This window comes from Xyrauchen texanus, chromosome 16 (assembly GCF_025860055.1).
Source record: "Xyrauchen texanus isolate HMW12.3.18 chromosome 16, RBS_HiC_50CHRs, whole genome shotgun sequence".
In the NCBI taxonomy this organism is placed as follows: Eukaryota; Metazoa; Chordata; class Actinopteri; order Cypriniformes; family Catostomidae; genus Xyrauchen; species Xyrauchen texanus.
In genome coordinates this window covers 15294699-15311600 of record NC_068291.1, presented here as the reverse complement: position 1 = coordinate 15311600, position 16902 = coordinate 15294699, and the positions used below count along the sequence as shown (strand labels likewise).

Here is a 16902-nt window from a genome sequence, read left to right as displayed (position 1 = left end):
CGCATGGTTCCGATAATTGGCTTGACCCCGTATCGCTGCTTGCAGCTATTTTTATTATTATTATTGTTAAATATTGCATTATTTTATACACAATGGTATATTTCAGTCATGATTTTGTAACCTTAAAACCCTCTGGCTTTTATTTTGGCGAAACACTCCAGAAATACTTGAGTGATTGTTTGTAGGCTAGTTCACAGTAGGTACATTAACATGTCATAAAAAATCTGGTCAAATGCTCCTCAAGGTGCCGTTCTCAATGGATGTTATAAGTTAATCAAAGTATCGAGCATCTACAACTGAGATGTTGTTTGTGGGGAGCAATTGCCTTCTTCTCTGCATGCTAAAAATAGCAGCACATAATGAGCCCAGCGTGTGCTATTTGTGTAAGGCAACGGAACATCTTTCATTCAGTGAAGCACGCTGCACATGCAGACTGTATATTTATTTATTAAACAGTCTTTTGTGATTCACAAAGCTATTGAATGTCTTTAAGAGATTTTGAAAAAAAATGCACGAGTCATATAGTCTACTGTAGTGATTGTTTTATGGTTCTTTTGTGTCATTTTTTTGAGCTTGACTGTGACGATGTGACCATTATTAACACGTGGTATGGATTTGGATCGGGCTCTTCAGACCAGGTATTGGATCGGTGCATCCCTAATAGCCGATGCAGATAACCCCAAAATGGCTAAATAGTAATCAATTAATCAGCCTTGCTGATATACACTCACCTAAAGGATTATTAGGAACACCTGTTCAATTTCTCATTAATGCAATTATCAACCAATCACATGGCAGATGCTTCAATGCATTTAGGGGTGTGGTCCTGGTCAAGACAATCTCCTGAACTCCAAACTGAATGTCAGAATGGGAAAGAAAGGTGATTTAAGCAATTTTGAGCATGGCATGGTTGTTGGTGCCAGACGGGCCGGTCTGAGTATTTCACAATCTGCTCAGTTACTGGGATTTTCAAGCACAACCATTTCTAGGGTTTACAAAGAATGGTGTGAAAAGGGAAAAACATCCAGTATGCGGCAGGCCTGTGGGCCAAAATGCCTTGTTGATGCTAGAGGACAGAGGAGAATGGGCCGACTGATTCAAGCTGATAGAAGAGCAACTTTGCCTGAAATAACCACTCATTACAACCGAGGTATGCAGCAAAGCATTTGTGAAGCCACAACACGCACAACCTTGAGGCGGATGGGCTACAACAGCAGAAGACCCCACCGGGTACCACTCATCTCCACTACAAATAGGAAAAAGAGGCTACAATTTGCAAGAGCTCACCAAAATTGGACAGTTGAAGACTGGAAAAATGTTGCCTGGTCTGATGAGTCTCGATTTCTGTTGAGACAATCAGATGGTAGAGTCCGAATTTGGCGTAAACAGAATGAGAACATGGATCCATCATGCCTTGTTACCACTGTGCAGGCTGGTGGTGGTGGTGTAATGGTGTGGGGGATGTTTTCTTGGCACACTTTAGGCCCCTTAGTTCCAATTGGGCATCGTTTAAATGCCACGGCCTACCTGAGCATTGTTTCTGACCATGTCCATCCCTTTATGGCCACCATGTACCCATCCTCTGATGGCTACTTCCAGCAGGATAATGCACCATGTCACAAAGCTCGAATCATTTCAAATTGGTTTCTTGAACATGACAATGAGTTCACTGTACTAAAATGGCCCCCACAGTCACCAGATCTCAACCCAATAGAGCATCTTTGGGATGTGGTGGAACGGGAGCTTTGTGCCCTGGATGTGCATCCCACAAATCTCCATCAACTGCAAGATGCTATCCTATCAATATGGGCCAATATTTCTAAAGAATGCTTTCAACACCTTGTTGAATCAATGCCACGTAGAATTAAGGTAATTCTGAAGGCGAAAGGGGGTCAAACACAATATTAGTATGGTGTTCCTAATAATCCTTTAGGTGAGTGTATTGGTCAATCACTAATTGAAACACTTGATGCATTGAACTATTTAAAATGTGATGTAGTTTGACTAAACTTCAAACACATTTAACAGTAATGTGCATTCATGATGGTAGTCTCGTTTAGCCAGACTTTGACTTAAACAACAAATGTTGAGTCTGTCGCAGCTAACATCAGCAAAGAACCCTCCACTTAGGCAGGAAAAGCCATCTAACTGACATGTAAAGCGACCTGTCACAGCCGGGTTTGTCATTACGAGATGTTTAGCGCGGGGTTATCGGAGACTGCTCATATCATAATAAAAGACCGGCAAGGCAAAATAAATAATTTATATAATGGCGAGCACAGACTTTATATTTATATAAAGTCTCTGTGAGCGAGCACAGAAACACACGGGTAAATGGCAGAAAATGTGTAGCGAGTTTAAGTACAGCACAGAACCTCATTACAGAGAATTTCAAAGACATAACCAAGTAAACAAAGCAGAATATACAGCTTCTGCTCATGAATATCTGCTTTACTTTCTGCTATGTGCCTCAAACCAAACGCTGAATATCTTTATAAGAGTTGATTTGACTAACTTGGGCAATTTCTGTGATTTATTTAGTACTCAAAAGCTCTCATTGTATCAACACGGATCCTTGTGAACTCGACTCGTGCTTCCACCCGGACCAGCGCAAACTAAGCTCTTGGAAATTCCTGTACAAGTCAGCCAATCAGATTTAGTCTGACTGAACTGAGTAAGCACTTCCAATTTTGTGTGCTATAAGAATCAGACAGTTGGTACAGAGACTGTAGGCGTGTCATCTGAGGGTGAGACTAGTTCTGATGTAACACAGCTAAGCAAAGTACAGTATGGTTAACAACAGAAAGATAAAATAAGTCTTTGTTATGAGGTATGACTCTTATCAGCAGGTTGACGTTTATGATGCATAACTAGATTTCTTTCTCTGCTAATGATTGTTTGCTGCCTATAGGCTGCTGCGTAACTGTTTTGCATACAGAAATAACCCTTATCAGAATTGTTATGATGGCCTTTTCCGCTTACGATAGGTTATCAGAACAGTCAGAGATTTTTCTCTCGGATTTTTCTCAATGGGTTACTTATTACAATGTGTCATGAAATACTGTCTTAAAGAATGTCTCAATGAGAAAGAGATTTAAATATGAATATATTTGACCTCAAAGCAGTCTGTATTATATTATAGTTATGCTTAATGTATGTAGTGATTGGTATTTATGTGCAGGCATGTGCTTGTTCTCTTGTTTTAGCTCTCCGATGTTTGTGTTTTTTACATAAAGCTTAAGTAGCAATGGACAATAGAGTCATTTCCCCCAGAGCTCCTCCTCTTCTGTCTGTTTAAGGGGGTACGCTGATGGGTGGGGTAGCGCTGAGCAACAAATGGTCACCATGGCGACAGCACCCCCACACCCACTACATTCTCTCCAGAGTGTTTATTAGTCTCAGACTGCCAGACAGAAACACACTCCCCAACACTCAGACATATAGCTTCAAAAATAAATGGAAATACATTTATCACATAGAGTTTGTGTTTTTGTAAAATTACACAAAAAGATTTTCCTCTGTTTTAAACTTTGAAAAGTTAACATTCACATAAAACCAGGGTGTTTCTTACTGACTGTGTGTCAATATTTGCTTCATGTAATGGTTGAGGAAATATAATATTCTATTACGTGTCTTCAAACTAGATGTTTTATGGCTGCAGTGAAATAAAATCCTGGATGTTGTTAAACAATTAAATGGGTTCAAGAAAAACCATGATGGCACGGATCTTTAAGCTGAGAGGCTTGATTGAATAATAATTTACCATCTTATCCATAGTTTCTACCAAAATAACACAGTTATTGTTACTACTGTAAAATCATATAAAATCATTAAGATGAATAATATATCATCAAACATTGTTTTTTGTTTGAATCAATTAGTCATCTATAAGTGATAATTCTGTTTACATTTGCTTCGCCTCATGAAGTCTGTCATCATTTGCACACCCATAATGTCATTTGAAACCTGTATGATTTACTTTCTTCTGCGAACCACGGGTATTTATTTTGCATAATGTCTTGGCTTCTCTTTTCCATACAAAGAAAGTCAAAGGGACAGGGGCTGTAAAGCTCCAAAAAATGTAATACAATTAAATAAAATTTAAAATATGATGTTATCTATTATCATAGAAAGTTTGCTACTTTAACTAAATGTTTTGCAAATGTGCCACATTCTACATAACACAGCAGTTTCCTGGTGAAATTAACACTAGAGGCGCTATAGCAACAGTGCGTTTTATTCACTTTCACACAAATCAAAGGCTGATTATGAGTTTATAAGCACTTATTTTTTTTCGTTCTGTTACTCACACACTGTTTTACAGTATGATATTGAAACACTTTAACTCATTTAAAAAGACTCAGACAGACCCACCTACAGTTTCACACTTATTCCAGTGTAATTAGCTTGCACGGTAGCTCACCTAGTTAAGTTTAGGTTAAAGTTTTAGGTTAGGGACATTAAAACCTCATCTGATTATGACACCATTGCACTCGCTTTTGGCGCCCCTTGCTGGACGTTTCACTGGGACAAAAATGTTACCATGCTCACGTAAATTCATGAGCTCAGACTGGTGTTATAACATAAGTCCAGATACTACTCGTGCGCTATATTCCATGACTTCGGAAATCATATGAGGAAGACTGAATTTTTTTATCTTTATTTACTGAAAATCTACCGTGGCTCTTAAATTGAACTTGCATCAAGATAGGGCTGAATGATTAACATTTATTTACATTTATGCATCTGGCAGACGCTTTTATCCAAAGCGACTTCCAGAGCCCTTATTACAAACTTCAAACAACAAATTTCCATCCCTTCAGTTTTCAAAATAAAAGCTTCCACAGAAATAAAGGCTTTTTTCTTTTTTAGAGGACTCAAGTGTGAACAACCTTTTGTATTTCCAGTTGGCAGTAAAGCATGGGCAAAACATAGTTTAATATTTGGTTAAAATGAATCATGTTTTGTTTTGTTTTGTTTTAAAAAAAAATTTTTTAATCTATTTATCAAATTGCACATTTATTTAAAAAAAATAATAATAATCGCTATTAGAATTTTTGTCCAAATCGTTCAGCCCTACATCAAGATGTGTCTTTCCAGGTTTGATATCATTGATGAAAAATGAAAGTACTAATCCTCATATTGTTCCTATATAAATATTGCATAGTGATGATAAACATGATTTGTATTTTCAATACAATGGCAGTGGATTGTGCCTTACTTTAAAGCAAAAAATTACCCAAAAGTATAATAAAAGTAGTCCAATCAGCTTGTGTGACATATTGTAAGTGTTCCGAAGGCATATCATGGTTTTGGTGAGGAAAAACCCCCAAAACATAATATTTTTTTAAGTAAAATTGTTTATGTCTGTTGTACGTTCATGAGTGCACCAGAAAAGCTTGTTTCCAGTGGCATGCGTGTTGAGAACTTATGGTAAATTACACTACGAGTATGAGTAAATTATGACAGAATTTTCATTTTTGGTTGAACTATTCCTTTTGTATATAAATACAAACTCATTGTTCTATTATTGTGTCTGTTTTAATCTATCAGGTAAAAGCATGGAGGAGGTACAGAGACTGCTGCTGCTGATACTGGGCTGTGCTGTTCAGGTAAACTTGAACTAAATCCCCAACCCACATTTTGTCAACAGGAAGCCTCATCCACACTGCCCTGCCCAGGCTTGCCTCTGCTTTTCCAAAGTAAAGCGAACACATACTGATTATGCCGCACAATAAAGAGTCCATCCAGACATGTCTCAGAGATATCAGCAAAGATAATTGCCATAGATTTGCTTGACCTTTTTTATGTCTCCACCTTTTCCTGTGGATTGTTCCTCTTTTGCTCCAACTAATGGACTGTACAAGCCCATTGTTCCAACTTTCACGGGTTCATTCCCCTCTCTGGCTGGTTTATCCTCTTCCGTGAATGAAATGATTATGACTTTCTTCTGCTGAACACAAAAAAGAGTTTTAGAAGAATATCTCAGTTCTGTAGGTCCACACAATGCAAGTAAATGATGGCCAGAACTTTGACGGTCCAAAAATCATATAAAGGCAGCATAAAAGCAATCCATACGACTCCAGTGGTTAAATCCATGTTTTCAGAAGTGATATGATAGGTGTGGGTGAGAAACAGATCAATATGCCGATATGCAAGAGTGTGAATCGCCATAAAACAAAAGAAAGTGGAGATTTAAAGTATAAAAGGACTTGTATATGAATCTTCTTCTCACCCACACCTATCATATCGCTTCTGAAGACATGGATTTAATCACTGGAGTCGTATGGATTACTTTTATGCTGCCTTTATGTGCTTTTTGGACCTTCAAAGTTCTGGTCATGATTCACTTGCAATGCACAGACCTAAAGTGTTGATACATTCTTAAACAAATCTTTATTTATTTTCAGAAGAAAGTCATACACATCTGGGATGGCATGGAGTAAATGATGAGAGAATTTAAATTTTTTGGGGGAACCGTTCCTTTAAACTAGACAGCATAATGTTTGCCTGCTGAGTTGCTTTGTGTTAGAGTCTTTTTGAACTTGTCTAATCCTGCACCATAACTTCCCTGCACACAGTGTTCTGATCACAAGACACACTACTCACTCTATCCCATTTGAAATTATTCCTGCATTTGAAGAACTTAATCTTTGACTTAATTCCGGTTCTTTTCTTTGTCAGTGTTTTATTTGACTACAATTATCATGAAGTCATGAGTTTTCTAGCAATGCAGCTTTAGTAAAAGCTCAGCTTAGTTATTACCTTAAGTGATCTGGACTGTAAAGCATCTCTGGTAGACCTCATCTTAAAGGAATAGTTCACCCAAAAATCTAAATTCTCTCATCATTTACTCACCCTCATGCCATCCCAAATGTATATGACTTCCTTTCTTCAGCAGAACACATTTGAAGAAAAATAGAAAGATAATTCAGCTCAGTAGGTCCGTATAATGGAAGTGGACAGTAACACAGTTTTTGATGCTCCAAAAAGCTCAGACAGTCAGCATTAACGTCATCCATACAACTCCAGTGATTAAATCTCTTAAATCAAAATCGCCTGACATCTTTGTTAAAATTTGCTTCAATTTGTTTATGGCGTCGGTCCTCTTTTCACTGTTTTTCTCCACTTTTTCACTCTTCACATATTCTCTTCCCCTTCCTCCAACAGTGTGAACGTAAAGAAGAAATCATCGAGAAGATTAAGCTGCTCGACATTGAGACACAGGCTGCCATAGTGACCCATATTCAAGAAGTGAGCTTCCCTAATGCCACATTTAGCCAATAACTTCTCAAATATGTATCGCATGTTGCATACGGAGCTATCTGAGTCTAAAAATCTCTCCACGCTTAATTACAGGTCACCCACAACCAGGAGAACGTTCTGGACTTGCAGTGGCTGGAAGTGGGGGAGATGCCTGCTGAGCAGTTGGACCCTCTGTCTCGCACTATGGCCTTTCACCTGCGCAAACTCATAGATGAGCGAGATGAGTCTTCTCAGGTATTCCGTATCCTAATAACAGTAACAACAGTAACTATTCATTCAGAAGTTACACTGCACTTTTCAAGCCATTGATCATCATTGATGAGTTGTGGATAAATCTTTGTGTGTCCTCAGTTGATCTTAGATCTAATCCAGGAGAGGGACTATTTCCAATCCCAGCAGCCTTCTAGTGTCTTGGGCTTCCCCAGCCCTGAGCTCACATCCTTATCACCCATCACACTGTTGTCCAAAGAAGATCGGCAGCATTTAGCAGTGGACCTGGCTGACACAAAATCCAAACTTCGGCGTTCCCGCCAAGAACTGTGAGTTTGATAGCTTTGTGCCGTTAACTTTATTCCCCTGCTTTGTTTGCAATCAGCCTGCTGAATAACAAGATATCTGTTCCAAATGTTAGAGAGCTGCCTCACTGTGGCACATAGCTTTCTAACCAGTTGATTCCAATAGAGTCATGTTGCTAAGCTAAAAGATGGAGTACATGCAGATATCTGGTAAAACTGTCCTTGTTACACATATTACATGTTTTTACTGTACTAATAAACATAAATTATGCATAATTAAAAGCAACTAACCCTTAACCATACCCTTACCCTAATCCTGTAGTAAGTACATGTTGTTAATTAGTAATAATATTAATAATAGTTATTACTTGTGTAATTACACTGTAACCAGGACACGTTAAAATAAAGCATAACCAGATATCTTAATGTTGGGTAGAATGGTACTCTTCATGGGATAGTTAATCCAAAAATGTAATGTTCTCATCATTTACTCACCCTCATGCCATCCCAGATGGGTATGACTTACTTTCTTCAGCTGAACACAAACAAAGATTTTTAGAAGTATTTCTCAGCTCTGTTGGTCCTCACAATGCAAGTGAATGGTGGACAGAACTTTGAAGGTCCAAAAAGCACATAAAGGCAGCATAAAAGTAATCCATACGACTCCAGTGATTAAATCCATGTCTTCAGAAGTGATATGATAGGTGTGGGTGAGAAGAAGATTCATCATATCATATCACTTCTGAAGATATGGATTTAATCACTGGAGTTGTGTAGATTACTTTTATGCTGCCTTTATGTGATTTGGGTACCTTCAAAGTTCTGACCACCAGTCACTTGCATTGTATGGACCTGAGATATGACACAATTAATATGACAAAATAACTTTTCTGGGACATACATACAGGGTCACAAAGTGCTGTCTAGTTAGGTTACTCACTATGCTTTGGAACAGAGCCAAGATCTCCTGAAATGATTGCAGTGGAGTTCATTCTCAGTGACGTTTATTATTATTATTGAGTGACTTGTTTCTCTGCGTATGTGCTCTTCACAGAGAGGAGAAGACCGAACAGTTAGTTGATACCAAGAATGAGATTGGGCGGCTGGACGCAGAGATTCAGAAGCTCAAGCAGGAGGTATTGCACCACAAAGTCTTTCACACTACTGTCTAAGACTATTCTGAGACATGTCAAGCTTTCGAGAAGTCTACAAGACTGTAAGATGTCCCATTTGTCAATGTATGATTCTGGGGGGTCACTGTGCGACCCTCCCTTTTGCCGAGACTACACTGGTGCAAACTCATGGTGAGTTATTAACCCAACAGCCCATGCTGAAAAAACAAATCTATAAAATTCAGACAATTTGTGTCATTTTTGTAACTAAAATTTGAAAAAACACTACATACTAAAATGCTTTGTAGATTAATTAAAGCTCTAATCTGTAGGGCTGACAATTTATCAAAAAAATTATTTATATTACAATTACAGCTGTGACAATGAATTGTAAAAGATGTCAGTTACAGCATTCCATATAGGTCAACTTCCATTGCGTTAAAAATTATCTACAACTTAATTTTTTTTGCAGTTGTTGAGCATTGGAACCAATCACAGACATGTTCGTGCATGAATGCAATTGCAAATCAGAGGCATTTAAAGGGATAGGTCACCCAAAAATGAAACTTCTCATCATTTACTCACCCTCATGTCATCCCAGACGTGTATGGCTTTCTTTTTTCTGCAGAACACAGATTTTTAGGAGAATATTTCAGCTTTGTAGGTCAATGGTGACCAGACCTTTCAAACTCTAAAAATAGAGTAATCCATACGACTCCAGTGGTTTAATCCATGTCTTAAGAAGCTATATAATAGGTGTGGTTGAGAAACAGATAAATATTTAAGTCCTTTTTTACCATAAAAAAGGACCACATTGACTTTCACATTATTTCATGATCTGAAAGTGAAAGTGGAGATTTATGGTAAAAAGGACTTGCATATTGATCTATTTCTCACCTAAAGTGATTGCATCGCTTCAGAAGATAAATATTAAACCACTGGAGTCATATGGATTACTTTTATGCTGCCATTGAGATTTTTGGAGCTTGAAACGTCTGGTCACCATTCACATACATTGTATGGATCTACAGAGCTGGGATGTTTTTCTAAAACTCTGTTTGTGTTCAGCAGAAAAAGTCAGTCATACACATCTGGGATGTCATGAAAGTGAGTAAATGAGGAAATCATTTTCATTTTTGGGTGCACTATCCCTTTAAATGAGATTTAAGGCCTGGTTGTATCGGATGCCATAAACTGATGTATAAATCCTCACTAAATGAATTCAGAAACACTGTTCTCAGCTTGTTTGTTGATGTGTAGCTTGCATGAAGAATATGACATGCAGTTGCCCTGCACATAATAAGCATTCTAATGTCAATTATATTTATCAAAAGTAAGAATTGCAATTTACAATATCAAGGGAAATATTCAACAGAAATAATCAAGAATGAGTTTTATGATAATCATTATCATTGATCACATATGTGTGTAATTTGTTTTAGATCATTTCATGGTGTGTATTTATGTTTTGCATTTGTGTGTGTGAGTAGAATATTCAGTTGTTGGCAGAGGCACGTTCGGTGCGGGCATACCGAGATGAGTTGGACTCTTTGAGGGAGCGTGCTGGAAAAGTTGATCGGCTAGAAACGGAACTAGCTCGCTGCAAAGAACGGCTCAATGACGTCCACTTCTACAAGACCCGTATAGAGGTAACCACCCTTTTACCTTATATTACATTTCCATTTTAATAACTTGCTTCCAGCACACTGTATAAAAAGATCCAGACATCTGTGTCAAAAACATACATAATAGATCAGTCGCACAGTACTTTAATCAGAAGAGCAGGAATTAGTTATTTTGTGAAGTGACTGATGTACAGCTGCATTGTGCGGCCACTGCTGTCTTTATTTCTCTGATTGAATGCCTCAGGTGTCCCTGACAGGCCCCTGACTCCCTTTGTTTGTCATCTCCACCCTCTTTATCACTTTTGATCTCTTCATCGTTATCTCTTTTGTGTGCAGGAAATGAGAGAGGACAATATGACCCTGCTGGAGACAAAATCAATGCTGGAGGAGCAGCTCACTGCAGCCAGGGGTCGCTGTGACAAACTACATGAGCTGGAGAAAGAGAACCTCCAACTGCGCTCCAAATTGCATGATATGGAAATTGTGAGTGTCTATTATGTCTATGTATGCATTTATCCGAGTGTGGGAGTGATGGTTATTAGGAATGGTCATTTTTAGGCATCTCAAGATTACCTTTTATTTTGAAGGAGTCACGATGCAATTACAAAACAATTCTCTGTCCAACAATGTAGCTGTGTCTGAATATCCATTCTTCCCTTCAATATAGAATGCCAAAAACAGTATGCTAATGGAGTAGTATGTTCGAATCCTCTGTATTCATAAAAAGTACGTGATGTATACATGGATGACCTATTTCCGGCGAGATTCTGAAGTGTGGATCGACTGGACACTTAGATGCTTAGATGGTGCATGTTTAACAAAACCAGAGTAGATTATTTTTGCGGTTGTTGTCATTACATCATAAATTCTTGTCACGGGACAATGCTCACATTCTCGGATGAAGTATGTCCAGAAATTATTCAGAGTACTCACATGCATACCAAAAGAAATTACTCTTTTATGGGGTAAGAAGTGCGTCCTTCATCAATTACAGTACACACTGTGACAGTACGTGATTTTGGAAGCAGCATGTGTCTCAATCTTTCAACATCAGCATAGGGGCGCAAGTGTGCACCCATTGCTAATATATATGGAAGCTTTGTTCAAGGGTATGAAAACAACAACAGGCTGATTTTCCACTAAGTCCAGAAGGAAACTTGAAATATTATTTTACCCTTTAAGCTCCGAGCGTGTTTTTAAAGATTTCCTTTTTCAGTGGCAAACCCAAAATTAAAAGCTTATTACTAAAAAAACACACCAAAAAAAGTTTTTGGTATCATTTTAAAGAAAACTTTTCTGTTTTTTTTAATGACATAGATTATGATAAATTCTAAGACTCAGCTGAAGAAACTGCAGGGGGGAAAAAACGTAAGCCAAAAATTTACTTTTTTTTTTTCTTTTTTTTATTTGACTTTGTATATCTCAGGTGTAAATAAGGTAGCTTTTGTTTTGTTCCCAATCATGTCACCTGTAACTGAGTACAATTTTGTGTTGATGCAACAAAGCAATCAAAAGTTATAGCATTAAAAATAATTTCTCATAGTGTCCAAAAAGTCACCAAGTGTCCAAAAGCCTCTCCAAACAAATAAAACATAATAATTATACATAAAAACAAATTACGCAACAACGACTAAAGGTATGATCTCTCTCCAAAGCATGCAAGCATGATTAACGATGTTTCGTTCAGTTTTGTTCTATGTCATTTGAGTCATCATTGAGTCTGTGTCATATACTTGGCACCATCTCCTGGTGGAATTATGTAATTACAGTGAATGATCCTCTCTGCCCATATTTGGATGACTTTCACCTCTGGTTGCAGCGATCTGAATCCTAAAACGACTGGTTTAGTGTTCCATGTCATTTGACATCATACTACATAATTTCCAATTAAGTCATCTGATCTAGGAAAGCTAATGTGTTTTTAGCCAGATAACACATTATGTGCCATGTGCACATTGTGCTTCATGTGGATTATCTAATGATCTTTGCATCCATTTATGTTGTGTGTGTGTGGGCTCGTTGTAAAGATAATCCTCTTAAGTAATGGTATGGGATATTTTATTTTACATGTATTTTTTGTAAAGTTTTAAGCGAAAAAGCGGCATATAAGCAACACCTTTTTACATGTAACGTATGCCAAAGACATTTACTTTTTGCTATTACTCACTATATTTTTGTCTGTTGTTGTATTCTACTCTTTGAGAGCTTTCCAACAACACATGACACATGGCTATTTGATCAGTTTGATATTTTTACCGTGCAGTGCAAAATTATCAATAAATGATCAAAACGGAACACTTCTAATTTGTCTGCAAATTTTAAAACATTTGTTACATTTTGGTCATAATGCCTACATGCATTGTAAAGTACACTAGCAACTGTCTTGCGACTTCCCATTACCCACCTAGATCACCATAGCAACCCCCTAGCAACCACTCCAACTCCTTAGCAACCATCCAAAGTTGTGTCAGCTAGTTTTGCAGGGGCAAGCGCCACTCGCATCATCCTCCAGAAGTAAAAAATTCTGATTATGAGATTTTAGAAAGCATTACAAGGGATTTGTTCATCTTTTTCCTTGCCCTGGCCTGGATAAGAGCAATTCTATTTGTGCGTTTCTCAGGACAGGGATAGTGATAAGAAGCGTCTGGATGAGTTGCTGGAGGAGAACATGTTGCTTGAGTTCTCTCAGAAACAGAGCATGAATGAGTCTGCTCACCTGGGCTGGGAGCTAGAACAGCTGGCCAAAAACAATGAGGTCAATGAAGGTGAGTCCAGAACAGACTCTTACAGTTCAGTTTGAAACCCTTTGAGATACTGTCTGTTTACTCCTGAACATAGATTATATGCTAGGCTGTACTGTATGTGGAATTTTAATTCAACCCAACAACCTTTTAAAAACACTAAACAAAGAATCATAATGACTTTGGGTCAATTTGTTCATTTGTTTGTTTTTAGAACCATGTACAAAAACTCCCAGTGCTAATACTCGTTATGCTCCACAACACAAACTTGCAGTTTTTTCATGCAAAATGCACAAGAGTCTGTAGTGAGCTGTCTTTTTTTTCCCTTTCGGCCCTTGTTCGTCTTATCTTAAAAGCACCCTAGTTTTTAGCAGAACTTAAGCTACTAATGGAGGTTGTGATCATAGTGGTTTTGAAATTAAAAAGAGGGCATATTTATTGACATTAATAAGGTCCAAGGAAAATGTATGTTGTCCCGAGAAGACTGTCAAAGCTGTTTTGAATATCTCTAGCCTCAGGCCATGTGCACATTTTTAGGGAAACACATACACATATTTTCTGATATATTGACATTTCACAAATAAATAATTTATTAACATTAACTGAATTTTTTGTTATCGCCTCAATAGCCCGTAAGTCATTTGTGTTTGAGCTGAATGAGTCTGCATCCAGTCGTCTGTTAAAGCTGGAGAAGGAGAATCAGTGTCTTCAGAGCACAATCCAGGAGCTGAGAGAGGCCTCCATCAACATGGAGGAGGGTCAGCTACATTCACTAGAGCTGGAGAAAGAGAACCAGAGCCTCAGCAAGAAGGTTCTGCTTGCCTCCTTATTGCCTTTGTCTGTTTACTGACAGCTAATAATAAGGCAGAATGCTGATTTGTGCTGTGCTGTGTGTTTCAGTTGGAGCGTCTGCAGTCCCAGCTGGACCAGGAGAAACAGACAACTCAGGACATGGAGAGCCTTAGAGAAGAGCTGCTAAATGAGAGAAAGAGGCTGGAGAAATCTCTGGAGTCACTTCAGGAAGATAAAGAGAGACAGGTAAAAAAAATACAAAATAACACATTCTGTAACATGCTGACCATAACATTCATTGTTACACAATGAAATACACTCACTGAGCACAGTCAATCATGTGGCTGCAGCTGACTCACTCTCTGTCTTCAAAAAATGGCTAAAAACACATCTTTTCTAAGAGCACTTAACCAGTCACAAAAAAAAAACAAACAAACAAAAAAAAAAAAACACTGTCGTCTCAAGATTATTCGCTTATGTTTTCCTCTTTTGTAAGTCGCTTTGGATAAAAGCGTCTGTCAAATGAATAAATGGAAATGTAATGCATAAAATCATGTAGATAGAGCTTTGTTGATGTTCACATCAACCATCAGAATGGGGAAAATATGTGATTATGGTGATTTCGAACATTGCATGATTGTTGGTGCCAGATGAGCTGGTTTGAGTATTTCTGTAACTGCTGATCTCCTGGGATTTTCATGCACAACAATCCCTAGAGTTTACTCAGAAAAGGGCCAAAAACAAAAAACATCCATTGAGTGGCAGTTCTGCAGACGTAGGCACTTTGTTGATGAGAGAGGTCAACAGAGAATGGCCAGACTGGTTCGAGCTGACAGAAAGGCAATTGCAACTCAGATAACCACTCTGTACAATTGTAGTGACAATTGTAGTGAGACGTTGAACCTTATGGCGAATGGGCTACAACAGCAGAAGACTGCGTTTGGCACTTTATTTGGACTGTGTTACTATTAGTGTTACTAATAAAGTGCTCAGTGAGTGTATAATAAACATAACCCACTGTAACACAGTTAATGATGGGCAAGAAGGAGGCGAGAACCGGCTTGTCAATATAAATGATAATTTATATTAAATTAAACTCAAACCAAAAGCATAAACATAAACACACACATGACGGACATGCCCGTAATTCTCTCTTTCTCGAACCATCGTCACCGGCCGCCTTTATCCCTCGCGCACCTCATCAGGCCGATTGGGACCGGGCGCGCGATATTCCGACCCGGCCCCGCCCCGCCCCCCTCCACTCCACACCCACAATGCTAGTCATCTTTGATAAATTCTGGGAAGAATACATGCAATACTGTCTTTGATTTTTGGCCAAAACATTTTATAATATTGCATAATTTTGCTGCCTACTGTTTGAAACAGTCATTGTGTCAGGAACTTGCCTGTGATGCCTAAAAATATTACGTGGGTGGGCAGCTCACCAGTTCTTGAATGGAGCATGTATAGTTTTTGCAAAGATTTCTATATGTTTACAGGCTAAATATGTGTGTTTGTTAGATCTCAGAACTGGAGCAGGAGAAGGAGCATCTGACCCAGGTGGTGAGCTCCCTTCGGAAGCGCGCTCAAGTGAACAGCGAGGCTCGTGTGAGGGAGGTGGAGACAGAAAACCGTGTCCTCCACCAAACCATTTCCGAAACTGGTGGTAAACTGGCTCGCATGGAGGCCGAGAAACGACATGCCACTAAGGAGCTAGAGTCTCTCCGAGAACGAGAAGAACGCTGTGAGGAACTGGAGAGGGAGGTAGCTTGCCTGGAACGAGTCCGTGAGCAGATGCAGCGAGAAGCCGCCTCCCTGAAGATCAGCAGCGAGCGTGCCGAGGCCCTGGAGCGCGAGAACGCAACTCTAGAGCAAGACAACCGCAGGTTGAAGAAGCTCGCCGACACGGCCCAGAATGCCAGCGTGCGGTTGGCTGTTTTGGAGAAGGACCACCAGCAACTTGAGAAGGAGAACTTGGAACAGCGGCGTACACTGGACACCCTGCGACCAGCCACCGCTCGCCTGGCTCAACTGCAGCAGGAACATGCAGAGCTAGAGCGGGAACACGAGGAGATGATCCGCACCCTAGAGGAGCTACGTTCCCAGGCCAAGAGGAGCGAAAGACTGGAGATGAACTGTAGCAACCTGAGCCAGGAGAACCAACGGCTCCAACAGACCCTGGACAACAGTTCCACTAAGATCCAGGGGCTAGAGGGTGAACTGAGGCACAACAAGACTGAAATAAAGGATCTGCAATGGGAGCTGGAAGGGCTGAGGCAGGCAGTGGCACAGGCAGAGGTTGTGGAGAAAGAGAAGCGAGGAATGGAACAGGAACTGGGCCAGGCGGAGAAGGAGAGGAAGCAATTGGAGAAGGAGTCGCGTAGGTTGAGGCAGCAGTTGGAGGTGAAGGAGGCAGCACATGAGGAGAGCTGCCTCAGACTGGCCAGCATGGAGAAAGAGGGTACAGCTCTCAATAAAGAGCTAAGCCGACTCAAAGAGGCCACAGGGAGACTCAAAGAGCTGGAGAGAGAGAATAAAGACCTACAGAAACAGGCCACCATGGATAAGAAGACTCTGGCTATGCTGAGAGAGGTACGACACGTAGTGCATTTCAGCCAAAGAAGAGCTCTGCACTTCATTTACTGGAATTGAATGTAAATGTGGCTTTGTGAATTTTGGTGCACAGGATCTGGTGAATGAGAAGTTGAGGGTGCAGCAGCAGTGTAATGAACTGGAAAAGCTGAGCCACGAGCTGGAGAAGATCGGCTTGAATCGAGAGAAACTCCTACAGGAAGAGCACAGTTGTGAAGACAAGTGAGTTGATCAAGTTATTCAAAGGATAGTTCACCCA

The 16902-nt window shown here is 39.4% G+C and overlaps 1 protein-coding gene across 1 annotated transcript in view; it reads left to right on the top strand.

The window, feature by feature from the left end:
- Positions 1-16902, top strand: part of LOC127657008 (protein Daple) — an 86967-nt gene that overhangs the window by 33982 nt on the left and 36083 nt on the right. The window contains exons 5-16 of the mRNA XM_052145622.1: positions 5554-5612; positions 7171-7254; positions 7360-7500; positions 7618-7805; positions 8836-8917; positions 10384-10542; positions 10855-11001; positions 13139-13283; positions 13889-14070; positions 14160-14297; positions 15573-16643; positions 16738-16865. Coding sequence (XP_052001582.1) covers positions 5554-5612; positions 7171-7254; positions 7360-7500; positions 7618-7805; positions 8836-8917; positions 10384-10542; positions 10855-11001; positions 13139-13283; positions 13889-14070; positions 14160-14297; positions 15573-16643; positions 16738-16865 — 2524 coding nt within the window. The remainder of the gene's footprint in view (positions 1-5553; positions 5613-7170; positions 7255-7359; positions 7501-7617; positions 7806-8835; positions 8918-10383; positions 10543-10854; positions 11002-13138; positions 13284-13888; positions 14071-14159; positions 14298-15572; positions 16644-16737; positions 16866-16902) is intronic.